The sequence below is a fragment of the Humulus lupulus genome, chromosome 3, assembly GCF_963169125.1.
Source record: "Humulus lupulus chromosome 3, drHumLupu1.1, whole genome shotgun sequence".
Taxonomy (NCBI): Eukaryota; Viridiplantae; Streptophyta; class Magnoliopsida; order Rosales; family Cannabaceae; genus Humulus; species Humulus lupulus.
The window spans coordinates 61,693,485-61,720,945 of NC_084795.1; the positions used below are offsets into that span (position 1 = coordinate 61,693,485).

At 37.5% G+C, this 27,461-nt stretch overlaps 1 protein-coding gene across 1 annotated transcript; it reads left to right on the plus strand.

Moving 5' to 3' along the window:
* The first annotated feature begins 24,634 nt into the window (after positions 1–24,634).
* Positions 24,635–26,380, plus strand: LOC133824230 (uncharacterized). The gene has a single exon (XM_062257097.1). The coding sequence runs from the start codon at positions 24,635–24,637 to the stop codon at positions 26,378–26,380; it is 1,746 nt and encodes a 581-aa protein (XP_062113081.1).
* The last annotated feature ends 1,081 nt before the right edge of the window (positions 26,381–27,461 follow it).

The window sequence follows — 27,461 nt, forward strand, 5'->3', positions numbered from 1 at the left end:
AACCTCTTGTCACATTCTTAATCGAATACCGATGAAGAAAAATGAGATATCTCCATATGAGTTATGGAAAGGAAGAAAACCCAACATAGGGTACTTCAAAGTGTGGGGGTGTCTTGCATATTGCAAGAAAACCGAACCTAATAGAACAAAGTTAGGTTCAAGAGCCATAAAGTGTGCTTTTGTTGGTTATGCCAACAATAGTAAAGCTTATAGGCTACTAGACTTAGAGTCTAATATTGTGATTGAATCTAGAGAAGTTGAATTCTTTGAGAATATGTTATGTGACAACAATTCTCAAGCTTCAACATCTCTAAAGGAGAATTTGTTATATGAGAACAATTCTCAAGTTTCTACATCCAAAGTTGATTCTCAAGAGGAGAATTCTCAAAAGGATGTAAAGCAACCCTTTGAACCTAGAAGAAGTCAAAGGCTTAAAAATCATAAAAGTCTAGTAGTGGATGAGATAGATTCTCAACGAATTTCATTCTACATGGTAGAAGGAAATAGAGAGGAAGTCATTAGGAAAATTCCTATTGTACTTCTCGTTGAGGATGATCCTAAGACTTATAGAGAAGCTATGCAATCAAGAGATAGTGCATTTTGGAAAGAAGCCATCAATGATGAGATGGATTCCATTCTTTCCAATAACACTTGGGAATTGGTAGACCTCCCACCGGGGTCTAAGCCAATTGGGTGTAAGTGGGTATTTAGGAGAAAATACCACACTGATGGCACTATCCAAACCTTTAAAGCTAGATTAGTAGCTAAAGGGTTTAGGCAAAAAGAGGGTATCGATTATTTCGATACCTATGCGCCTGTTGCAAGAACAACTTCTATAAGAATTTTGTTCGCTTTAGCTTCTATACACAACTTGTATGTTCATCAAATGGATGTCAAAACGACATTCCTTAATGGTGACCTCAATGAGGAGGTCTATATGGAACAACCCGAAGGGTTTGTCCTACCAAAATATGAACATAAAGTTTGTAGACTTGTAAAATCCTTATATGGATTGAAACAAGCTCCTAAGCAATGGCATGAGAAATTTGATCAAGTCATCATGTCTAATGGGTTTAGACATAACAATGGAGACAAGTGTTTGTATTCCAAAACTTGTAAGGGATATGTGATCATTGTTTGCTTATATGTGGATGACATGCTTATTCTAAGTAATAGCATGAAAGGGATAGAAGAAACGAAGAGGTTTCTATCATCAACCTTCATGATGAAAGATCTTGGAGAAGTTGATACCATACTCGGTATCAAAGTAAAGAAACATAGTGGAGGTTTTGCGCTAGGGCAAGCCCACTACGTTGAGAAAGTATTGAGCAAATTTAACCATCTCAAGGTTAAAGATGCCAATACTCCATTCGATCATAGTGTAAAACTAGAGAAGAATGAAGGAAGAGCGGTGGCTCAATTGGAGTACGCTAGTGCTATAGGGAGTCTAATGTACGCTGCCCAGTGTACTAGACCTGATATAGCATTTGCGGTAAGTAAACTTAGTAGGTTTACAAGTAATCCAAGTGTGGATCACTGGAAGGCAATTGGAAGAGTCCTTGGTTATCTCAAGAAAACCAAAGGACTAAGCCTTCACTACTCCAAATTTCCTTCGATATTAGAAGGATATACAGATGCAAGTTGGATATCCAATCTTGGGGACAGCTTGTCCACAACTGGTTGGGTATTTACACTTGGTGGAGGTGCAATTTCTTGGGGTTCCAAGAAACAAACCTGTATATCTCATTCCACTATGGAAGCAGAGTTTATAGCTCTAGCTGCTACTGGCAAAGAGGCCGAATGGTTAAGGGATCTGTTGATAGAGATTCCCCTAATCAAAGATAATGTATCCACTATATCGATACATTGTGATAGCCAAGCAACATTGGCTAGAGCATACAGCGGAGTGTATAATGGGAAGTCTAGACATATTAGTCTAAGACATGGATATGTAAGAGAATTGATTCAAAGAGGAGTCATCTCAATATCCTATGTGAGAACAAGTGAAAATCTGGCGGATCCTTTCACTAAGCCACTAACGAGAAATTTAGTGGCTGCATCATCTCGAGGGATGGGACTTAAACTCCCTAAAGAGATTCACGATTGATGGTAACCTATCTTAACACTAGTTATTCAACTAGTGTTAGGTTCAATAGGTAATAACAAGTCAATCAAGTGAATATTAGTTGTACTCAAAACAAGTCCCATCTGAGATATTGAGTACTTGTGTGTTACCAAGAGGAGGGTTAAAACCGAAAGGTTTTTTAATAGAATTCAGTCTTGTAAAGACAAGTATTTTTGGTAACAAAATACTGTAAGAATTCTACCTATATGGACCTAGGGGTGGTGCCGCCTCTCATGAGAATTGGGAGTATTCTCAAGAACGTCCATGAATGGAAAGTGCACATGGCCATTAACGGTGCAAAGCGAGACATAGAGGTCTCAAGTGAACATCGCAAAGGTGTGTGTATTATCACCGATTTGTCATCATGAAAAGATGGTTCAATGCCTAGTGCAACCAAATTTTCGACAAATTTTGTGATAATTACACTATAGTAAAGTTCAAGTTGAAAAACACTTTACTTTATGCATCAATGCAATGATTCCTATAAGAGAGAGTTCTTATTTAATCAAGTGGGGGATATGTTATATTTTAAATATAATGATTGATTAAATAAGTGTTACAATAGATGACTATTTAATCTAGTGGGGGAATGTTATATTATTTTATAATATAATGTAATATTATATTATTTTATAATATAATGTTTTAGATTAAATAAATGTGACATAGAGTGTCACATATTGTAACATATAATAGAGAGTTACATTATTTGGATATATGTGAAAAATCCAAACATGTAACATATTTGGTGTTACAAATTCATCACAAATTTGTAACTCCCAAATATTACCCAATAATGTGTATATTATATGTTACACATTTGAGATTGGATTTCATAAAGCCATATGAGAAATGGCTGATAGAGATGTGATTTTAACTCCCATATTGTGTATGGAAGTTACAAAATCAAGTGGGAATAAATTGGAACGTTTTGGAAAAAACTCAAAAAAATTGGTTGCTGAAACTGACCAAGGGCCGCGACGCTTGAAACTAGCGCCGCGACGCTAGTGGCTGACAAATTCATACTAAGTCGGTTTTTATCCAATTTTGAACGTTTCCAACAGCCAAGTAACTCCCAAATCTCTATTTTAATTCCATAAAACACCCAATTTATCATTGGTAACAACCATGGGGGTTGGTGGAATTTGAAATTCAAAGGGTGTCTCTAAACTCTATAAATAGGAGCCTAATGCTCACTTGTAAGACACACCATTTCTATCCACTAGAGCACTTGGCTAGAAACACCTTGAGGCTTGATTATTCCAGAAAGCATTTCCAAAATCTGTGAGAGATCCCTTAGTGCTTGAGTTAGGGGGAAATAAGCTTTTGGACAAAGGTTTCAAACCTTGTTCAAGTTGGTGATCCCCAATACTCTTCACTTTGGTTGTGTGAGTGAGAGTTCTTTGTTCATTGTTCTTATTCTTGTTCTTTTATTATATTGCTTTTCTTTTCTTCTATTATTCACTCTTTTACATGTATCTTTTGTTTTAGAGTTGTAATCTCATCTATATCTTTTCATTATACTACTTCTAGTTTATTTGTATATTTTGTCTTAGAGTTGTATTTTCTATTTCTATCATCTTCTACCTCTTTTTCTATATTTACATGTACCTTTTGTCATAGAGTTGTAACACTTTTAATCAATCAATATTTATTTGTAATATATTGTCTAGAGTTGTAATATTATCTTACCATTTCCATTGAGGCAATATTATTTTTCCTAACACTCTTAAGAGTCTTATTTACCGCTTCGACCTGGCCATTTTCTTGGGGATGGGTAATGGAGGAGAAGCTTTTTATTATTCCATTTTTTTCACAAAAATGGGTGAATAATTCACTGTCGAATTGAGTATTGTTATCTGATACTATTTTCCTTGGCATTCCATATCGGCAGATGATGTTTTTTACCACAAAGTCCAAGAATTTTTTCGAGGTAATCATTACCAGAGGTTCGGCCTCGGTCCATTTTGTAAAATAATCGACTACGACCACTGCATACTTTACTCCACCTTTGCCCGTTGGCAACGGGCCTATAAGATCGATTCCCCACACCGCAAATGGCCATGGGGAGGTCATCATGGTTAACTCGGATGGTGGAGCTCGCGGAATTGTAGCGAATCGCTGGCATTTATCTCATTTTTTGTCATACTCGAATTCATCTGCTTTGATAGTGGGCCAGAAGTATCCTTGCCTTATAATTTTCTTTGATAGGTTATGCCCCCAAGTGTGGTCTCCACAAAATCCTTCATGAATTTCTTCTAAGATTTTCTTGGCCTCGGGTGGAGTCACATATCATAATAATGGCATAGAATATCCTCTCCGACATAAACTTCCTTCCACAATAGTGTATCTTGGAATCTGATACATCAGTTTCCGAGCCTTGTTCCGTTCTACTGGGAGAATATCGGTTTCGAGGTAATCAACTATCGGGCCATCCAGGTCAGTTCGGAGTCAATCATGCATACATCTTCCTTTTCAGGCTCTCTGATACTGGGATTCGATAGGTGCTCTATTGGTACTACATTCAGCGCATCGACTTCGTTGGACATGGCGAGTCTGGCTAAGGCGTCCGCATTGGAGTTTCGCTCACGGGGAACCTGCTCTATCGTAATGAACTCGAAAAGTTTGAGCGCCACTTTAGCTTTTTCTAAATATGCGGCCATTCTTATGCCACAAGCTTGATATTCCTATAGGATTTGGCTGACCACCAACTGCGAATCACTGTAGCAATGTATTGCTTTGGCCTTGAGCTCTTTGGCTATTTGGAGTCCTGCCAATAAAGCTTCGTACTCAGCCTCATTGCTAGATGCTTCGAAGTTGAACCTCAAGGCAGAGTGAAATCGACTTCCAGTTGGAGTGATCAATATAATCCCTGCCCCCGATCGATTTTCGTTGGAAGATCCATCGACATAAAGTTTTCACAGCTCGCGGGCTGGGGTTATAACTTCATCATCATATACTCCCGTACATTCCACAATGAAGTCTGTCAGGGCTTGCCCTTTTATGGTCGTTCTGTGATGATAAGTGATCTCGAACTGTCCAAGTTCAACAGCCCATTTCAACAATCTGCCTAAGGCCTCTGGTTTGGACAAGACTTGCTGCAGTGGTTGGTCAGTCAGTACATGGATGGGGTGTGCTTGGAAGTATGGTCGGAGTTTTCAAGTCGAATGGATTAGGCTGAGGGCCAGTTTTTCCATTAAAGGGTATCTCGATTATGCCCCCAGTAACCTTTTGCTAACATAGTATACTAGTCTTTGTACCTTCTTGTCTTCTCGGACGAGCACAACACTGATGGCGTGCTTAGTTGTAGCGAGATATAAGTACAAGACTTCTCCTGTGATAGGTTTTGACAAGATTGAAGGTTCCGCCAGATGTTTCTTTAGGTCCTGGAATGCGAGCTCGCATTCCTCTATCCATTCGAATTTTTTGCCTCCCCTCAAAAGGTTAAAAAATGGAAGACATCGGTCTGTAGATTTAGAAACAAACCTACTTAATGCCGCCATCCGTCCAGTTAAACTCTGGACATCTTTATGATTTTGAGGTGAGGGCATGTCTATTAACGCCTGGATCTTGTCCGGATTAACCTCTATTCCTCGCACATTTACTATAAAACCCAGAAAATTCCTCGAAGATACTCCGAAGGAGAATTTTTGGGGGTTAAGTTTCATGTTGTACTTGCGCAATACGGCAAAGCATTCTTCGAGGTCGTCTACATGGTTATTGTTATGTTTAGATTTGACTAACATTTCATCAACATAAACTTCCATGTTATTACCTATCTGCTCGAAGAACATTCTGTTCAAGAGTCTTTGCTACGTTGCTCCAGCATTTTTAAGCCCGAAAAGCATGACATTGTAACAGTACAGCCCTTTATCTGTTACAAAACTCGTATGCTCTTGGTCCGATGCATGCATGGCGATCTGTATATATCCAGAATAAGCATCCATGAATGACACAAGACCGTGCCCAGCTGTGGCATCTACGAGTTGATCGATCCGAGGTAGGGGAAAGCAATCCTTTAGGCATGCCTTATTGAGATAGGAGTAGTCGATACAAGTTCTCCATGTTCCGTTGGGTTTGGGAACCAATACTGGGTTGGCGACCCAATCAGGGTAGAAGGCATCTCGTATAAATTGGTTCGCCTTTAACCTGTCGACTTCTTCCTTTAAGGCTTTCTTCATATCATCGTCCAAGTGTCTTCGTTTTGCTGCTTCGAGGGGAAGCTCTTGTCAATGTTAAGTGCATAGCTTATCACATCCAGACTTATCCCTACCATGTCTGAATGTGACCATGTGAAAACATCCTGGTTTTTCCTTAAGAAGCAAATTAATTGCTACTTTATTTTTTCTGAAAGGTTTTTCCCCACCTTCACAATTTTTGGGGGATCGACTTCATCGAGCTCTTCCAATGGTTCGAGGTCTGCTCTTTCTTATACTCTAGGGTCGATTTCCTCGTCGATTTCCAAGATCGTGTCGTCCTTATTCCGAATTATGACAAGTGCTTGTGCACTTGTTTGTTTCTTCCCCCTAACGGAAATGTTGTAGCATTCCCTTCCCGCCAGCTGGTCCCCTTTCAAAGTTCCGATGCCCCCAGAAGTCAGGAACTTGATGGCCAAATGCCTGATTGACAATACTACCCCCTGCCCTACGAGGGCGGGTCTCCCAAGCAATACGCTATAGGCCGATGGAAGGTGCACTACAACTGTAATGCCCCAAATTTCCTAATAAGGTTTAGGACCTTGATTAGGAGGCCGGGAGGGCCATAATTGATTTATTATGCTATTTAATGATAATATTCATGTTTAGGTGTATTAAATATGCATGTGAACCCATTTGTGATTAATTGGGTGATTTTCATATTTTGGTCATTTCGGGCATTTTTGGCACATATGTGAAATGGGCGTGGTGCTTTATTATTGTTTGGTTATGCCAAGGTTACCCAGCACAAGACGATCCTAGGAGGTAAGCTAGTGGGAAAGCCACAACGGGATTTAAGCTTGACTTGGAGTAAGTCAAGGGGTATTTAGAGCATTACCGGGTTATTGGGTAATGAGAATTAATATTTGGTGATAAATTGGGAGTTAGTAAGATCAGGGGGAAATTCTGGAAGTTTTGACTATAATGTCCCCGGGGGTGTTTTCGGGACCCCGAGCACTAGGTTTTATTGGAAGCTACTTAAGCTTGAAGTAACCTTTTAAGAAATAAAAAGAATGTTTTGTACGTTCTCTCTCCCTAAAAGTTCCCTTTTCGCCTCCCGATCGCGTTTTCGAAGGTATCTGGAGTTTTAGGACTTGGATTCAAGCGAGGATCGAGGCATAGCAATCCTAAGGAGAATTAGAAGCTTATTAGCCGGAGGATTTAGTTGGAAACAACTCAATCAGAGGTAATTCAAGTTTTAAGTTCTAAGTTATTAAAGTTTTTAAGCTTGAATTAGACTTTGTGTTTTGATGAGTTTTTGGGTGATTTGAGACTTGGGTTTTGTTGGTTTTGGATGATGGGAATGTTTGGGAACTTTGATTTTTGAGTTTGGAGATGTTTAGATATGTTTTTGGGAGGTTTTAAAAGGTTGAAAACGGGGAAAAATGGCTGGTTCGAGGTAGGGTCGCGGCCCAGGCTTGAAGAAACAGGTGGAGGTTCTGTTTTGCCTAAGGGCCGCGACGCTTGTTGTCATTTTTGGGCAAATTAATGTTTTGAGCATGGGAACTTAACTCTAAGGGCCTGGGATCGATCCTACTACCTAGTTGAGTGGGATTTGTTGTCCCGGAGGCTTGGGTTTGGGCTTGGAAGTATTTATTTACTCATTTTGATGAGGTTTTATATTATGGTTGTGAGTAGGTTATCACTAGAGGCTTGGAATCAGGATCGTGCTTGTGGCTTATTTATTGGTAACCCGTGCTTGGACCAAAGGTAAGAAAACTACACCCCATATGTGACATGCATGGTTATGTTTGATGCATGTTGGATGTTTAAATGTAAACATTGATAGCATATTGAATGCTTAGCAATCTTGCCCATTTGCATATGATTATTATTGAGGCATGCTGGATGATTAAGTGTGATGCATGTGGTGCACGAGAAACATGTGATTAGGGCATGCCATGGATATTGACTGTGAGATTGGTCAGAGCTTGAGTCTCTGTGTTGGTGCATGATCATTATTATGCTAGCAACTATTAAGTAAGCATGTTGAATGCCCCATCTTTGGATGTTTGACATATGATATATGTTTGGTAGCAATGCTTACTTGTGCATGGTACTGACTCATTAGTTAGAATTGGCAAAGGTGTTAGTATCAACTGTGAAGCTGTGACTTATTAGTCAAGTTCGGCAGTGGTACTAGGCACTGGTCACACAGTGCTGACTCATAAGTCAGGACAGCCTTAGCGTGTTCCACGCAAGCCAACAAAGATTAGATCTAATTGACATCTGCATTAGATGACTCGACAAGAGCATTAATGCTGGACCGACCTCAAGTTCGATGAAAACTAAAAGCGCTTGTGTGACTTACCCATCAGTCACTCATCTGTTAAGTTAGAGACTTACCCATCAGTCTCTCATCTGTTTAAGGCTAGTGGCTTACTCAGCACCCACTCTTCTGTTTAAGTTAGTGACTACCCATCAGTCACTCATTTGGTTAGAGCCATTGCAGGAAAGCCCAGGTAACGGTGTCGTTACACGGCTATGGGCACTAAGCCCCTAGTGATTTGTTTGGCAGCCACTCATTATGGTTTAACAGGACCTCAAAGTGATATTCACTCATCTTATCAGAGCTATGAGCTCTGTATGATCATTTTGATCATCATATGCATGGCTTTGGATGCTGAGCCCCGTAGTGACTTGCTTGTTGGTCACTCAATATGGTTTATCAGAACCTCCAGTATCGAAACACTCATCTGATTAGGATTGACTTGATAGTCCTCCAATCAGAAGGGCAGGATTTCTTATCCTGGATACCCGAGCATTGTTTGAATTCATTTGCATGCTTGAATAAAGCTATGTTTGCTAGGCATGCCAGATATGATTTGATATCATGATATGACTGTTTATGAGCATATGAGTTTTCTTGCTGGGCTTCGGCTCACGGGTGCTTTGTGGTGCAGGTAAAGGCAAAAGGAAGCTGGACCATCCTTGAGTTGGAGAGCTTAGGTGATGACGTGTACATATGCAGCTGCTCGACCAATACTTGGACGAGGTTTGAAAGAGGAACTAGGGTTAAACCCTGTTTTGCCGCTTAGAACGGCCTGTTGTAAATATTTTCTTGTAATAGACCTTTAAATTATATTTTTGGGATCCCAATGTATACAGTAAATGTTCTAATGAAACGTTGTATCTTAACCAAAATTTTTAATCCCTAAACCGCTAATCATACTTAGTTACACGTTTATGGCCAAATGACTCGATTAGCGAGTTTAGCACTGTTTGCAATGTGCACTGTAGCGGTCCCTGGAGTTGGGGCGTTACAACAACGAACTCCATCATTTTGGTTACAGAGACTGGGTAGTCTCCCAAGGTCACAGGGAGTTCGATGGATCCCATACAGGCAATCCCTTCTCCTGAAAAGTCGTACAACGTAGTTGCACAGGCTTTTAGGTCACGAAGCGCGAGTCCCATCTTTTCTAAAGTGGCTTTGTTGAGGATATTTACCGAGCCCCCATTATCAATCAGGACTCATTGTACCCTCTTGTTCGCATGCTGAAGGGTGATGACCCGGGGGTCATTATAGGGGAATTGGACATGAGACGCATCCTCTTCTGTAAAAGTTATGGGTTGTATTTCAACCCTTTGTTGTTTTAGAGCTCTAGGTTCGGGTTCGTAGGGAGAACCCTCACCAGTTTTTAACTCGGTGACATATCTTTTCTGGGCATTCTTGCCCAATCCAGCGATATAAGGTCTCCCCGAGATGGTTATCACATCTTCTCCGTCAATCGGAGGGGGTCACTCATCCTCCTGAGGTCGAGAGTTATTGTTTTGCGAAGGTGGTGTAGTTGCTTCCCTTTGGTTGGTGGAAGCCTGATTGGGGCTTTGGTTTCTTACATACTGTCTGAAATACCCCCTCGAGATCCATCCTTCGATCTCTTCCTTTTGTTGTCTACACTCATCGGTTGTATGCCCGATATCTCTGTGGAATCTACAATATTTGTTAGAATCTCTTTTTGCCTTTTGGTTTCTCATGGGATCAGGTCGCCTAAAAGGAACCTGGTTTTCATTAGCCAGGTAGATATTCTCCTGAGACTCATTGAGCTCGGTATATACCTTGTATACGGAGAAATATCTTTCTCCTTTCTTCTTCTTTCCCCATCTGCCTCGGGGTTGTTCCCCTCATTTTTCTTTCTCTTGTAAGGGTTGTCCCTGTGGGGTTTTGAAGTTGTAGGATCCACTGAGGTTAAGCCAGAGTTAGTGTTCGTCGTTGTAGTTGTAGGCTGAGAGGTCATATTCAATGCTGACCTTGCCTCCTCTACATTAACAAACCTCTGACCTCTTCGATTGAACTTGGTTAAGGATCTTACAGGCTTTCTTTGCAATTCTTCCCAGAGAGGACTCTCAGGCATTACTCCGGCTCGAACGGCCATTAAATGGCCACTGTCATTGACATCACAAGCTTGAGCGACTTCCAAGTTAAACCTTGTGAGATAACCTTTCAGCGACTCATTTGGCTATTGCCGGACATGTTGGAAAAACTTATACTGGATCTTTATTTATTTTCATGTATATCTAATATTAAACATATTAATACGAGATAGCCTAAAATATGTTTCTAAAATTGAATTCAAAGAGAAACAAAAAATAGAATACTTACAGTATACGCAGCGGAATTAAAGAGTCCTTCCTTCAGTTTCTCTAACTCTTGTATCCTCTCTGTCGCAGAGTATTATCAAGAAACTGAACCGATCTTCTATTTTCTTCACGATCTTCCAATGTATCCTTAGAACCACCTAGACTAGTGTGGGAAATTCTCAACACATGAGATAGATATAGAGAGAAGAAGAGAAAATAATAAAGTGGCTTAGAAAAGGACTTGTGTTTAGAGAGAATATAAAACTATCAGAAAATCTGACTTGTGACTTATTTGTCGTCTCTCAAATCTTCTCTCTAAGCACTCCTTTTATAGACTCAATTAGGCAATTTAATTTAATTAAAAAATCAATAAAATAACAGCCATTTTGAAGCCCTAGGTCGAAATTATCTTGGGCTATAGGCTCGTGAAATTTCCCATTTGATTATAAGCCCATTGGACTTAAAATCAAGGCCTGTATTATTTTCTATTGATTTAATTAATTAAATAATTATTTAAATCCTTTATCAAATTAATTATTTATAATTTGAACCTTGATTTAAATTTATTTATTAATTTAGATACCAATTTATCTTAATTAATAAATCTGCCATAATTTCTCTTTTCTTCTCAAAATTACACAGCTCTGTGAAACTATCCAAAATTGACCTGGTCAACTTTGATAATTCTAATTGATGATTAAATCAATTAATTGAGACTATCTAGATGATTTTATCCAAGGTACAATGGGGACCATGGGCCTATGAAATAAAGCTCCAATAAGTTATCATAAATTTAACAAATAAATTTACTAACTTATTAATTCCTCGTGACTCCACTATAGACTTGGAATTGCACTCTTGAATTCATAGAACGCTCTATAACAAATATAGATACGCTATTAATTATCCATTGTTACAACCATAATTGTCACTCAATCCTCTATAGACGGTCTACAATGAGATAGGACTAAAATACCGTTTTACCCCTCATTGTATTTTATCCTTAAAACACTTAGTTCCTTGTAAATGATATTTCAGTAAACTAATTTAATTACTGAAATGAGATCTCTATCATTTAACACCTTGAACCAAACTAAAAGGAAACCATCATTTCACTTCTTCATCAGAAGCTATAGATGTTCATATCTATGATTAACACTCCCACTCAATTGTACTACTGAGTTCCCAAGATGTAAGTATGGGCTAGTCCGTAGGGTAAGCTGGTAACGAACAAGTCAAAGAACTCAAATAATACAATCAGTTAGAATACTAACCACTCAGAATTGAGATTGAATTGACCTATGGTCAACTATATGATATGACTAGAATAGATAATAACGGTATGTTTACTTATCTTATCAACTGTCAATATCGGTCCTGTCCGATGTAACAAATACATCCGATCTTATCTACTTTGCTAATGTTCTGGAAAGAACATAACACTGTAATGTGTAAGTAGATCATATCGTAGATTGGCAAGTCAGTGTAAATCTAGTGCACTGACTAATCTTAGGACTAACTTATTTTGAACATATAATCATATTTATATTCCACTGTGATTACGTCACTATAAATAAGATTTGCTATATGCTCGGGATTTAATAGAAGTTTATATTAAACAAATAATCATGAAAATAAAACATGTGAGCAAAGTGATTGACCAAGTCAAAAAATGATTTCTATTCTTTTATTGATAATAAAATGAGATTACAAAGAATTTGGGTTTTAATTAGGGCATAAAACCCCAACAGGACATTGGTCAAGGCTAAAGCCTCGGGCCTGATGCCGACCATGGCTTTGAATTGTTTCTTGAAATATTTCGACAATTGATCCCAAGAGGCAATCGAATGCCTCTTGTATTTTTCAAACCAGTTTTTTGCTGGTCCCGTGAGAGAGACTGGGAACAGCATAAACCTGAGTTCGTAGCCTACATTGCTGGCTCGCATAATTGTGTTGAACGTACTTAAGTGGCTGTATGGATCTGAATTTCCATCGAATGGCGGGACATGAGGAATTATAAATCCTTGAGGAAATGGGGTGTTAGAGATATTCGGGGCAAAGGGATTGAGTTCCTCGTCGAACTCTTCGTCCCGTTCCCGACTACGTTCGTTCTGCAAGAGCCTGAATGCTCTTTCCAACTGCTCAATCCTTTCTTAGACTGGATCTACGGGAGGTCTGGCCTGAATCAGGGGGAATTGTTTATCATTGATCATAACTCCAGTTCCTCGCCTCGGCGCGGAATGTTTGCGCCCATTGAGATGATCTCTCAGATCTGGATTCAGGGGATTATCACGTCCCCGATTATGGTTTAAATGCTCCCGTAAATCTGGGTGATCTCTTCACTTTCCGGTGTTCCTAGGCTCCGGGTTATATATACTCACGGATCTAGTGTCACTCAAGCTTTCACTGACATGGCTCGTTGCATGATTATTACGAGATGGGTTTCCTACTGGTCTCCTTGTCTCAATAGTTTGAGATTGAGACATTTGGCTCCTTGTGGGATGGGGACCCCTATGTTCCCTAGTAGTTTCTTCATTCCCATATCTTCACCCAGCCCACCTTTCCCTATCATGATGGGCCGGTTGCGCATCCCTCCGAACTGGCGAGGGGTGCCTTATTGGCGATGGTAGGTGCCTTATTGGAGAAGGTGGTTGTCGTCCATTATGGGGCCTAGATGGCCTTGAATTAGCTCGATCAGGCTCTGGTACATTTTACGTGTCACCAGGGTTTTGAGTCCGAGCCTCTGAGGGGGCTCAGTTATTCCTTATTCCTGCTGGTGCCTCTGCAGTTTGGTTGGCGGTGCCTTCAGCCCGGTTACCTCTCCGGGGTCTCGGTGGGACAGGCTGCTCTGCTGGTGGCGGAGGTTGTTCTGCTCTCCTAGTAGCTGCATTTTTACGCGGCGCCCCCGAGGCCTATGAGGTGGGACGTGAACATCCCATGGAGTCAGAGCCTGGGCATCTTGCAGAGGCGGGGATTGAGCCGTCTGCGCTTCAGCAGCTAGTCTGGCTAGCTCTTTGTTGCGTTTTTTAGGTTCTACCAACTGTTTACATAGTTGACGATTCTCGAGTACCACGATTGGGACATATCTCTCGGGATTGTAGTACATATCCTCGTCGGTCCTGGGAGCAGGTGGTCCTCGAGAGTTAGATGAGTCACTCCTCTCATCGGGATCAGAATTCACCATAGGCTGCTTTCCATGGCGCCGGGGGTACTCATCTTTATCTAGAATTTCCTCCTCAGGAATATGGGGATCATTTGCAGCCATTTCTAATTCGAGAGGATTTCTCACTAAACAGATTCACGCACGCTGTTTAATGGCTCTCAATGAAAGTACCAAACTATTGACGTCGTTTTTCGTCAACTTAAAAAGGAGAGCAATTAAATAAAGAAATATCAGAGGAAATAAAAGAAGAAGAAAACAGGATCTTTTTTACGTGGTTCAGCAGTTAAATCTACCTAGTCCATGAGTTTGTGTTATTAGTGCTTGGGAGATTTCTATAAACTTTTCAGGGAATAGTTGCCCTGAGTTTTCTCTCAAGATCTCAGAATTTCGTCCTTTACAAATGGAGTTTCCTTCTCTATTTATAGAGAAGGTTTCAAAATTCATTCCCACATATTTCGGGAAGATATTCTGTGAATCAAATAATATAATGCAACTTAATGCATTATTTCCTACGTACACAGAAACATCCCATAAAATGTGGGATTGGATAACAAATTATATAATATCCCTTAAACATTGGGATTTTACAACAATAAATACATTCATATTAACTGATTATCTCAGATACGAAGTCAACTACATTTCTGAGACTATTTGTCAATCACGAGCTCGTCATCTAACTTTGCCTACGCTCAGAACAAGTGACCATTGACGAAGTCATCACATTCAAGCTTACACTTCCCAAGCTCGAACCATCTCATCTGAAGGCAAGAGATGTATCAGGGAAATATATAAATATATATATATGTGTGTCAAACCATGGCTATTGTGAGCTCAGAGCATATTCGAGGCTACACACCATCGAGCTTTTCGAGGTCGTTATTTACAACAAAGCGGTCTGACTGAAGGATCATATGACGACCATGCATATTTCGAGCTTATACCTAACGTGTCTAGATTTCGGGATCATAACTTCTCATGTTCGAAAGCTAGGTGTAACATATATATTCTTATATTTAACGGTACTTTGTAAATACTTAAACTTAAATAAAATAAAATAAATACTTAAAAAATTAAAATAAGATATTTTTGAGATATTTTACAATAATAATTATTTAAAAATAATAAATAATTGAACAAATTAAAATATGATATTTTTTAGATATTTTACAATGATAATTATTTAAAAATAATAAAATCGTATATTTTATAACTTAAATAAAATTTAATTAAACTTAAACTCACTTATTAGAATAATATCATATTAAACATATAATATAGTCTATTGTGAATTAGCAACAAATTGTTTTTTTTTTTTTAAAAAAAACTAGCAAGAAACTTAAATTTAAAATCAACGCATAATATTTAATATTACATTAAACACATAATATATAATCTCTTGTTGTCCCTCCTAAATTTAAAAACTAAAACAAACATAAACTTAAACAAAAATAAATAAATTATTTAATTAAAATAGAATATTTATTTGAAATTTATATGACATTAATATATATTTAATAAAAATAATTAATAAATTCTATAAATAAAACTAAGCAAACGTGCATATTGCACGTTGCTTGTATCTAGTATATATATATGTGTCGTGTGTACATTATATTATGTATATATAATACATAATCTTAATTTTTATTAAAAAATTATCATTTATATTTAAAAAGAAAACATGTTTTTTTTATTTGATTTAACTCATATAAATATATATTCATATTGAATAACAATAAATATTATATAAAGGTGTCGTGTGTATATAAATAGTATGATTGTGTAACTACTTAAGAAATTATAATAACATTTATCTTCTATCAATAATAAACAAGTTTATTCTCCAATCATTAAGGTGTAATTTGAATAATATCATGAATGTTTTACACCTTAAACATATTAGTTTGTAATTTAAAAAGTTATCATATTATATATATTTTTAAAAAAATCATACAATATTTTGGTTTAATTTTTCTTTTAATATGTTTATATGTCATTATTTTATATATAATATTGATTATTTATTTCAAATTTATATGACAATTATACAAATTTAATAAAAATAATTAATAAATTATATATATAAAACTAAGTAAACATGTTGTATCTAGTACTTCTAATAGAGACCAATAACATAAGTTACACTCTAACTTTTATTTATAATTTTATAATACTAAAACAGTGGTTCATTTTATAATTTTTCTTTTTTTGAAAATTGGATCGACTTAAGAATTATAGTGCGTTTTTGCAAATACTTAAAAGATTTTTTTTTTAATCTTGCTCAACAATTTACTACTCTATATACTAAACATATCTTAAATATGGAAATGAATAATTGTTAGATCATTAGATCCAACAACTAATGTTGTCATTTTTACTTGTGGGTAAAGGCGACAAAACGTGTGAGCTATGATAACATAACTCAAAATCTATAAAAAATAATCAATTTTTAATTATAAAAAAAAGTTTATGGGTCATTTTCGAGTTGAGTTGCCTATCACATTTATTAAATAGGTCAATTTTGAGTTGAACCATCTATGCCAAAAAATATCATAAGAATAAAAGGTATTTTCGGCATAAATACTTAATATTTTACACTTGTTACAATTAAATATCTAATATTTTATTTTTACGGTAAAAATACCCAATGTTCAATATATGTTAAAGATAAATATTTAATATTTTTTATTTGCGGCAAAAATACCTAAAGTTGCTAAAATATTGCTTTTGTAAGTACCTCCTATGTTGGAGTTGTTAAACATATTGACTACGCAGACTTTTGTCACTCTACATTTGGTCCATTTCATAATATTTTTCAAAAAAAACATTTTAAATTAGAAAAATGAATTAAAAAGACATTTTAAATTAATTCAAATTTAAAAAATACATATTTTAAGGACAAAAATACATAAATTATGGAGTGATACATATCTGGTGAGTTAACACTTAACAACTCCAACAGAAGAGGTACTGACAAAAGCAATGTTTTAGCAACTTTGGATATTTTTGCTCCAAAAAAAAATATTAAGTATTTATCTTTAACATATATTGAACATTGGGTATTTTTGCAGTAAAAATAAAAGATTATGCATTTAACCGTAACAAGTGTAAAATATTTAGTATTTATGCAGCAAATACCCTTAAGAATAATTGATTATTTTTATTTAAAAAATATATATTGAACGAATTATAAATGTGTCACATTAGTGTTAAATGAGTCATGAACAAATCATTTTAAATTAATTAGGTATTAGATAAGTCATAAGTATGTTAAATGGGTCATACACATGTCAAAGATAACATTTTTATAACCACTCACATGAATCGTGTTGTGCCAACCCATTTGTAAACAAGTTGAGTTTGTGTAAAATCCCGGTTTTAAGGGATTTGTTTCTACTTTTAGTTTATTGGCATTTTTGGTTTTAGTCAAAATTAATATTGTATTTATTGATTAAATCCTGTTTATTGTGTAATATTCTCTGCTGTAAATATCTCTTTCCGTATATAGAATAAATCTGGAATTATCTTGGAAATATTCTTGTCATTTATTCTCATTGTCTCGGTTAGGAAAGTCTGGGTATCTTTTGTTTCAGCAGAATCCGGTTCTGTCAAAACAGATGGATATTTACCTTATTTAGAATTATCTTGTGCATCAAGTAATCAATGGTGAATATTCTTTATTTATGCTTTTGTTTCTCTATAAAAGCTTCTGACCTGTGCGATTAGGTCATGACTTGAGAGATTGATTTCATATTTTGTTGAAGTGCCGTTTTCATGTGTAGAGAGCTTTTGTCCTAGAGCTCTTTGTTTTGTTTTCTGTTTTTCTTGCATATGTTTGTTAACTGTTTTGCAGGTAAAACTCTCAAGGACACTTTGTTTAAGAGCTTCGGGAGAAGCTTGTAGTGTGAGTCACTTTTCGGGATGATTAGTGCACGGACCAGAAGTTGAAGGGAGTTCAAGTTTCTGAGTCATTTTGAAGTGTTATTAGGAAGTGTCAAATTGCTGGGATTGCGACAATTTAAAGAGGGAGTCTTTAAGATTGTATAAGTCAATTGGTGATTGTAATTTGAATAATTCTTATCTAATAAACTTCATTCTCTGGGCGTGGCCCCGTGGATTAGTAACAATCTGCAAAGGTTGTTGATACCACGTAAAAATTCGTGTGTCCTTTATTTTTACGTTTCTGATTAAGTAATTCTGTTTACACATATCATACTTCTGTTTAAGCATTTCCGCAATCTGTTAAAACGTGTTTTTACATACATCCTTGGATTAATTATTTGAATTAACCAATTAATTTAATCCAAATAAGAGAATTTTAATTGGTATCAGAGCGGTTCACTAAACTCTTAGTGAGATCTTGTGGTTATTTTTCGTTTGATTTGTTTTGTGTGAAATGTCTTTCTTTGCAGAAGGTAGTTCGGTGTCTCGACCTCCATTGCTAAATGACTCGAACTATCCATATTGGAAAGTTAGGATGAGAGCCTTCATAAAAGCTCAAGATGAGAAAGCATGGAGAGCAATTTTGTCTGGGTGGTCACCTCCTACTGAAAAAGGTGAAGATGGAAGCACAATTGTAAAATCTGAACTTGTTTGGGATACAGAAGAAGAAAAATTATCTAGCTATAATAATAAAGCTCTTCACGCCATATTCAATGGTGTTGGAGAAAGTTTTATAAAGCTTGTTTCCACTTGCACCTCTGCTAAAGAAGCTTGGACAATCCTTCAAACTCAATTTGAAGGAACAGCTGATGTCAAGAGATCTCGATTCATTATGCTTCAAACTAGGTTTGATGATCTCAGAATGTCTGATTCTGAGACTTTAACTGAATTCTATGAAAGACTTTCTGATATTGCTAATGAATATTTTGCCTTGGGTGAGAAACTTGATGATTCTGTACTTGTTAGGAAAATTGTTAGAGTTCTACCTGACAGGTTTAATGTGAAGCTCACAGCAATGGAAGAGGCAAAAGATTTCAGCAACATGAAGGTGGAAGAGTTGATGGGATCACTACGAACTTTTGAGCTTAACCAAAAGATTCGTCAAAAGGACAAACCTAACCCATCAAAAGAAAAAGAAAAAACGATTGCTTTCAAAAGCACGGAGATGGAGACTCCTGATGAGGGAGATGGTGATAATGAAATGGCTTTGCTCTCAAAAAATTTCCAAAAATACATGAAAAAGATTGGGAATAGGCAAACCATTGGAAAGGCTCCTAGAGGTAATTTCTCTTTCTCTAAACCCTCTTTCTCTAACAAAAAGGGTATTCAGTGCAGGGAATGTGAAGGCTTTGGGCACATCCAGGCTGAATGTGCAAACACTCTCAAAAAGAACAAGAAAGGTATGATCGTTACATGGAGTGACGAAGACTCGGATAACAGTGAAGAGGAAAAAGAGAACGTTGCGTTCACAACCAGCGTTTCTGAGTCAACATTGAGAGAGGCCAAAATGGTGTGCCTAAACAATTGCACCAAAGGTGAAAGCTCGGATAGTGATGAATCCGATCTAAATGATGAGTCTCTAGGAGAAGCATACAAAGAATTGTATGAATCATGGGAGAAATTGTGTTCTGAGAATCGATCATTGGTTAGTAAGAACAAAGAACTTTCTGCTGAGATTAAAATACTTGTTGATCAAAATGAATTGCTTGAAAATGATATTAATTCGAAAATTAATGAAATAAGCAAATTGACAAAAGATCTTGAGAATCTCAATAAGAATGTTAGAATGCTTAACCCTGGATCTACTGTTTTTGAGGAAATTCAGAATGCAGGTCAACAAGGGCACATAGGACTTGGAGCCTCAAGTTCTCAAAAAGTGCAAAAAACTGTGTTTGTTTCTGCAGGGTTATTGGCACCTGAAATTTCTGCTCCCACAGGTATAGTGTCTGACTCAACAGAAAACCAACCTGTTGGTACAGAAAAAAGGTTCACTGGTCGTAAGAAAAAAGGTAAGAATACTGTGTTTATTCCCACATGTCACTTCTGTGGGAGAAAGGGACATATTAGACCAAGATGTTTCACTCTCATGAATTTTGCTGAAAACAAATACTTTGAAAAATTGAATTATTTCAAAGAAAACATGAAAGTGAAAAGATCTAAATCAAAAAATGTTTGGATTGAAAAGAAAAAATGTTTTGCTGGAATTTGTGATGATAGACTTCCTTCGTCTTACTTATGGTATTTTGACAGTGGTTGTTCTAGACATATGACAGGAAACAAGACAATTCTCACTGACTTAAGACCTATGCATTGTGGATCAGTCACGTTCGGTAATGGTATTGAAGGTAATGTTCTTGGAATAGGTACTCTTGATTTTGATGGGTTACCTAGAATTAAAGGAATTTTACTTGTTGAAGGACTTAAGGCTAATCTTCTTTGCATTAGCCAAATTTGTGACCAAGGCTTCACGGTCAACTTTGATAAAGAAAATTGTGTTGTGGTAAATCAAGATGGTGAGGAAATTCTTGAAGGGTACAGGTCTAGAGACAATTGTTATACCATGTTACCCTCTTTCATGTGTTATTCTGCCTTAGGTAACAATACTGATGTGTGGCATGCCAAACTTGGGCATATAAACTTTAAACTGTTGAAAAAGTTGTCTCATGCAGGGATTGTTCGTGGCTTACCTAGTTTGGGTAAGGAAACTGAAGGCAAGTGCAAAGAATGCCAACTTGGTAAGCAACTAAAAAGCTCTCATAAAAGTGTCTCCGACATTAATACTTCGAAAGTGCTAGAATTGCTTCACATGGATCTAATGGGTCCAATTCAAGTTGAAAGCTTGAATGGTAAGAGGTATATATTTGTGTGTGTAGATGATTTTTCTAGATTCACATGGGTTGAATTCTTAAGGGAAAAATCAGATACGTTTGATGCGTTTAAAACCTTGTGTACTAAGTTGCAGGTTGAAAAAGATTGCACAATTGGAAAAATTTTGCGCATACGTAGCGATCATGGAAAGGAGTTTGAGAACTCGGTCTATGATGAATTTTGTAAGGCTGCAGGTATAACTCATGAGTTCTCAGCTCCTAAAACTCCTCAACAGAATGGCGTAGTGGAAAGGAAGAATCGTACCCTGCAAGAAATGGCTAGGGTAATGTTGAATAGCAAGAAACTAACTAAGAGGCTATGGACTGAAGCCATTAGTACTGCTTGCTATATCATAAATCGTGTCTTTCTTCGTCCAGGTACCTCTAAAACCTCATATGAAATTTGGAAAGGTAAAAAACCTAGTGTTGCTTATTTTCATGTGTTTGGATGTGCTTGTTACATTTTGAGAGATAGAGAACATCTGGGAAAATTTGATAACAAAAGTGATGAGGGTGTATTTCTTGGGTACTCCACTAATAGTAAGGCTTATCGTGTGTATAACATGAGAACCCAAACTGTTATGGAGTCAATTAATGTTGTTATTGATGATGTTCGAGATTTCTCTGAATTTTCTACAGAAGAAGAAATTGACAGGTTTGTGGACAAATCCGATGAGCAAGTTGACGGTGAACCTGTTCATGACCATGCTGTGGGAACCTCCGGAACATCTGTTTCCACAGATCCTGAGTCTGATGACACAGATACTGAACAGACAGAAAAAAGGTTTCCAGGTATTATATCTGATGAGATTCGAAAAGAACCCTCTAGCAGAGTCAAACTGAACCATCCATCAGATTTAATTCTAGGGGATCCTAAAGACAGCATGGTGACACAAAAAAGGTTTAGTAATGTTTCTCGTTTTGCTTGTTTTTTATCCAATTTTGAGCCTAAAAATGTGAAAGAGGCATTAACTGATGCTAATTGGATTGAGGCTATGCAGGAAGAATTGGAGCAATTTTTTAGAAATAAAGTGTGGAATCTTGTGCCCCGTCCACTTGACACAAATATTATTGGTACTAAATGGATCTTTAAAAATAAATCTGATGAATTTGGTACTATCATAAGAAATAAGGCAAGATTGGTGGCACAAGGATACACACAAGTGGAAGGGATAGATTTTGATGAAACATTTGCCCCAGTTGCAAGACTGGAATCTATACGTTTGTTACTCTCTATTGCTTGTTTGATTGGTTTCAGGTTGTTTCAAATGGATGTGAAATCCGCATTCTTGAATGGTGTTTTAAATGAGGAGGTTTATGTTGAACAACCTAAAGGGTTTGAAGACCCTCATGCACCTGACCATGTCTACAAGCTAGACAAAGCTCTTTATGGGCTCAAGCAGGCACCAAGGGCATGGTATGAGAAACTTACAAATTTCTTGGTGTCACATGGGTACAAAAGGGGAGGAGTTGACAAAACATTGTTCATCAAGACTGTTGATTCACATATCATAATTGCTCAAATCTATGTGGATGACATTGTTTTTGGCTCTACCTCTGAGTCAGAAGTTGAAAAATTTGTGGAACAAATGAAAGTCGAGTTTGAAATGAGTATGGTGGGTGAACTAACATTTTTTCTAGGTCTGCAGGTAAAACAAATGGAGGAAGGCACTTTTGTGAGTCAAAGCAAATATGCAAAGAATTTGGTCAAGAAATTTGGTCTTGAAAGCTCAAAATTTGCAAAAACACCAATGAGCACCACAACTAAACTCACAAAAGATGAGAATGGTGTCAAAGTTGATCCTACACTCTATAGGAGTATGATTGGTAGTTTGCTTTATCTCACTGCTAGTAGACCTGACTTGTGTTATAGTGTTGGTGTGTGTGTCAGGTACCAAGGGAATCCAATGGAATCTCATGTGAAGGCTGTGAAAAGAATAATTAGATATGTTCATGGAACAACTGATTATGGGCTTTGGTACACCAAAGAAACTAATCCCACTCTTGTGTGTTTTAGTGATGCAGATTGGGCTGGCAACACCGATGATCGAAAGAGTACTAGTGGGGGATGTTTCTATCTAGGGAACAATTTGGTGTCATGGCACAGCAAAAAACAAAACTCGATCTCCCTCTCCACTGCTGAGGCAGAATACATTGCTGCTGGAAGTTGTTGTGCTCAACTCTTATGGATGAAACAAATGCTGAAAGACTATGGGTTTGATCTTGACACCTTAACTGTTTTTTGTGATAACACAAGTGCTATCAACATTTCAAAAAATCCGGTACAACACTCTAGGACTAAGCACATTGATATTCGACACCATTTCATAAGAGAATTAGTTGAGAATAAAACTCTTGTGCTTGAGTATATTGAAACTGAAAAACAACTTGCAGATATTTTCACCAAGGCCTTGGATTCGGTTAGGTTTGACTTCCTCAGAAAATCCTTGGGAGTTTGTCTTGTTTAAAGTATTGGTTCTTGGTTGCTGGCACGAGCTTAGAATCTGTTCAAACATTTTGAGAATCTGTGTGTATGACTTAGAATAAATTATCCTGTGTTGTATGAATTCCTGATTTGCATGCCTAGAGTAAAATCAAATAGCAATCCCTTCGTAGTATATTTCTGTGAATCAAGCATTGTTTTATGTGACAGTGGTGTTTAGTGTTTCACAATTTCAGGCTCCTATGAATGAATAGAGCTACCTTCCTAGTGTGTGAAAGCCATCTTTGAGTAAGTTGGAACTTTGTAATTCAGAGTTATGAAGAGGATACTCTACCATAGAAAAGGGCTACCACTAGGGTAAGTGTGAGAGCGTCTTCATAGGGTACAAAATTTTGAAAGAGACTTTCTGTCAAATTGGGCAATGTTCCCTTGCTACACTCTCACACACATATGCTTGAAGTTGTGATTCACCGAATTTTTAAAAAAAAAAAAAGGAAAAATGATTCACATAGTGTTTGATTCATTTTGAAATATGCTTAGTAGCTGGATTATGCTTGATTTGTGTTCAAGTATTGCTCAAGAGTTCATCTTCACAAGGTTTTTTATTTTAAGGTTCTCATACACACATGATTCTTTCATTGATTGTTCAGATTGTTTGTCACGTGCCCATAATTCAAGTTGTATTTGTTGTTTAGTTTTATTTTATTTTTTTAAAAAAAAAAGGAAAATTAAAAAAAGGAAAAGGAAATATGGGGGAATTGTCTTGACCGAATCTTGGTTTTATGAATATTGCTTTTATGAGTTTCTTTTCAATATACCAAGTTATTCAAGATTTTTTTATTCTTGGCATCTCACGTGAATTAATTGAGAATATTGTGTTGCTTAAAGTCTTTGATGTGGTTACCTTTTTTGAAATCGTATGGCTAGGGTTTGATCTCTCTTATTGTGTCGTGATCTTCACCATTAAATTCAGTTTCCTTTTGTGTTCCTCTATTGTTGTAATAAAAAGGGAAAGAAAAGTGTAAAGGAAGGGAGCAAGGCGATCGTGTGCCATGATGAGGATATTTGGTCTTAATAAGAAAATTTTTTGAAAAAGGAAACATCTCTTCCTTGTCAGATTTGAGCAGTTATTTCAGAGAGATGTGACAGATTTTTGGGCAATTAACCGTCCTTTTTGAGTAATGGAAAGATCACATTCGGTTTGGTCCTTTATATAAGGGTTTCTTCCTCTTGTCTCTCTCACACGATTTCTCTAACTCTTCTTCATCTTCTTGGCTGTTATTTCTTGTCTTTGTTTTTTTTTTTGTTATAGATACCATGGTGAGGACCAGAGGAGCACACTCAAAGAAAACTCCAACCAATCTCTCGAATCCTCTGTCTGAAACACCTGACAGCACAGCCTTGCCTTTTGCCTCTGCTCTTCCTAAGTCCGTCTCGACGCCTAGTTCATCTGCGGGGACAAAACCCAAAATGAAGCCGCATAAGCAGACAACTCCGGTTCTCACGGCGACCCCTCTGGTGTTCCCCGATGTTGATGATGCTGTCCCTGTGTCGTCACCACCACCTAAAGGGGTGGTGACCAAAAAGGAATCTGTTATTCCTTCTTCTCAGAGCGCTCCAACCAAAAAGACTAGGGCATCCGAAAAAGGGTCTGTCGAACCCTCTCCACCAAAGAAGTCGTCTCTCCCATCAAAGACAAATGCCAAAGGTTTTTTGAAGAGGAAAACGCCCTCCGATTCGACTGTCTCTCCTTTATCCTCGATCAAGAAACGTCTCAAGGACAACCCACCATCACCGTCCACTTCTGAGGCAGATGAAGAAGAGGAAACAGTGGCTGAAGAATCCACAGAAGATATCCCAGTGAAAGTGGCCTCTGACAAAGAGCTGTCTCAGGAACCTGAAGAATCAGCCACCGACTCTGAGCCAAGGGAAGAGGAAGATGTTGCGTCGTCTGATCCAGATGTGGCCACAGTCTCAAGCCCTGTCGCCGCTGTTCCCAGTTCTGTGGTAACAAAACCCTCATCCAAGGGAAAAGGAAAGAAACCCATCTCTCGGTCTGGTACTCCTCTTACTAAGTCAGTGGTAAAATTTCAACCTCACTCTTATTCCTTCTGTTATAATGATAATGAACGAGATATGATGTTGTATGCCCATCGTAAGTTCCTTCCGGAGAGGAATTTTGTTCTTAGCGATCATAGGTCATTCGGAGTTCTCATCTTGCTTCAAACCCGTGAGTGGGTTGGGTCCCTGGTGAAGCTTTCTGGCTATGTAGAGCGTGTTGTGAAGGAGTTTTATGCCAATCTTACCCATGATGTGCTTGATCCAAAGTCCCCTCACTTCGAAAAGGTTTATGTCCGCGGACAATGGTACTCCTTCTCTCCTAACGATATTGCAATCGCACTCCAAATTCCGATTGCAACTGTTGAAGACCCAGCTGCTGACACACTTGATCGCGATGAAGTGTTGTCCGAGCTCGTGGGACAACGAATGCAGTGGTCCCCCAACACTGTTCTGCTGGTCTCCAACCTGACAAATATGTATGCTGTGCTCCACAAGTTTGCCACTTCCAACTGGAAGCCTACATCTCACACTAACACCATTTCTTTTGACCTGGCCGCATTCCTCTATAAAGTTGGCACAGGCATAGAAGTTGATCTGGCGAAACACATTTTTGATCAAATTGTTGGTTTCCGCAGGGGTAATCGTAAGTCTCTTAATTTGCCCTTTCCCCATCTCATTTATAAAATTCTTAGCATGCAGAATAATGACATCAAACTGGAGACCGAAGACTTGGTCCTAGCCTCTACTGCCGTTTCATTCCGATCAGGTGGCCCTTCCAATGAGACTGGCGAAGCACCAAGCGCCAAGAAAGTGAAGCCTCAGTCCCTCAATTTCGTATCTGAGGACCTGCCCCCTGATTCTGTCCCAACAGTTTCGCCTGCTGTGGCTACAGAATTGGCGTTCCTTCGTTCTAGTATGGATGATCTTCACACAAAGTTTGCTCTCATCCAGCAGTCCATTCAAGACCTTCTGATGCTTGCCACCCGTGCTTCAAATTCTTGACCATTGTTTTATTTTATTTGTTTATTTTGCCATACAACATTGGTCTTTTGGGGTCTTTTATATTTTTCTTTGGTACTTTGACAGACAAATAGGGGGAGAAGCACTCCTGGTTTATTTTTTATTAAGTTTTTGTGAACATCAAACTCTGGACCCTCTACTTTTTGAGGGGGAGTTTTATTATGATTACTTGTTTTTGATTACTTGTGCCTACTTGTGCTTTTTCGCAGGGGGAGTTTTATTTGGTAATCACTAACTTGTTTTTCTTGCAGGAGTGTTATATTAATTTTGCCTTCCAAAGTGCCAAAGGGGGAGATTGTAAAATCTCGGTTTTAAGGGATTTGTTTCTACTTTTAGTTTATTGGCATTTTTGGTTTTAGTCAAAATTAATATTGTATTTATTGATTAAATCTTGTTTATTGTGTAATATTCTCTGCTGTAAATATCTCTTTCCGTATATAGAATAAATCTGGAATTATCTTGGAAATATTCTTGTCATTTATTCTCATTGTCTCGGTTAGGAAAGTCTGGGTATCTTTTGTTTCAGCAGAATCCGGTTCTGTCAAAACAGATGGATATTTACCTTATTTAGAATTATCTTGTGCATCAAGTAATCAATGGTGAATATTCTTTATTTATGCTTTTGTTTCTCTATAAAAGCTTCTGACCTGTGCGATTAGGTCATGACTTGAGAGATTGATTTCATATTTTGTTGAAGTGCCGTTTTCATGTGTAGAGAGCTTTTGTCCTAGAGCTCTTTGTTTTGTTTTCTGTTTTTCTTGCATATGTTTGTTAACTGTTTTGCAGGTAAAACTCTCAATGACACTTTGTTTAAGAGCTTCGGGAGAAGCTTGTAGTGTGAGTCACTTTTCGGGATGATTAGTGCACGGACCAGAAGTTGAAGGGAGTTCAAGTTTCTGAGTCATTTGGAAGTGTTATTAGGAAGTGTCAAATTGCTGGGATTGCGACAATTTAAAGAGGGAGTCTTTAAGATTGTATAAGTCAATTGGTGATTGTAATTTGAATAATTCTTATCTAATAAACTTCATTCTCTGGGCGTGGCCCCGTGGATTAGTAACAATCT

Excerpts from the sequence above, each read along its gene's own strand:
- LOC133824230 (XM_062257097.1), top strand. The coding sequence starts at position 24,635 with ATGGTGAGGACCAGAGGAGCACACTCAAAGAAAACTCCAACCAATCTC.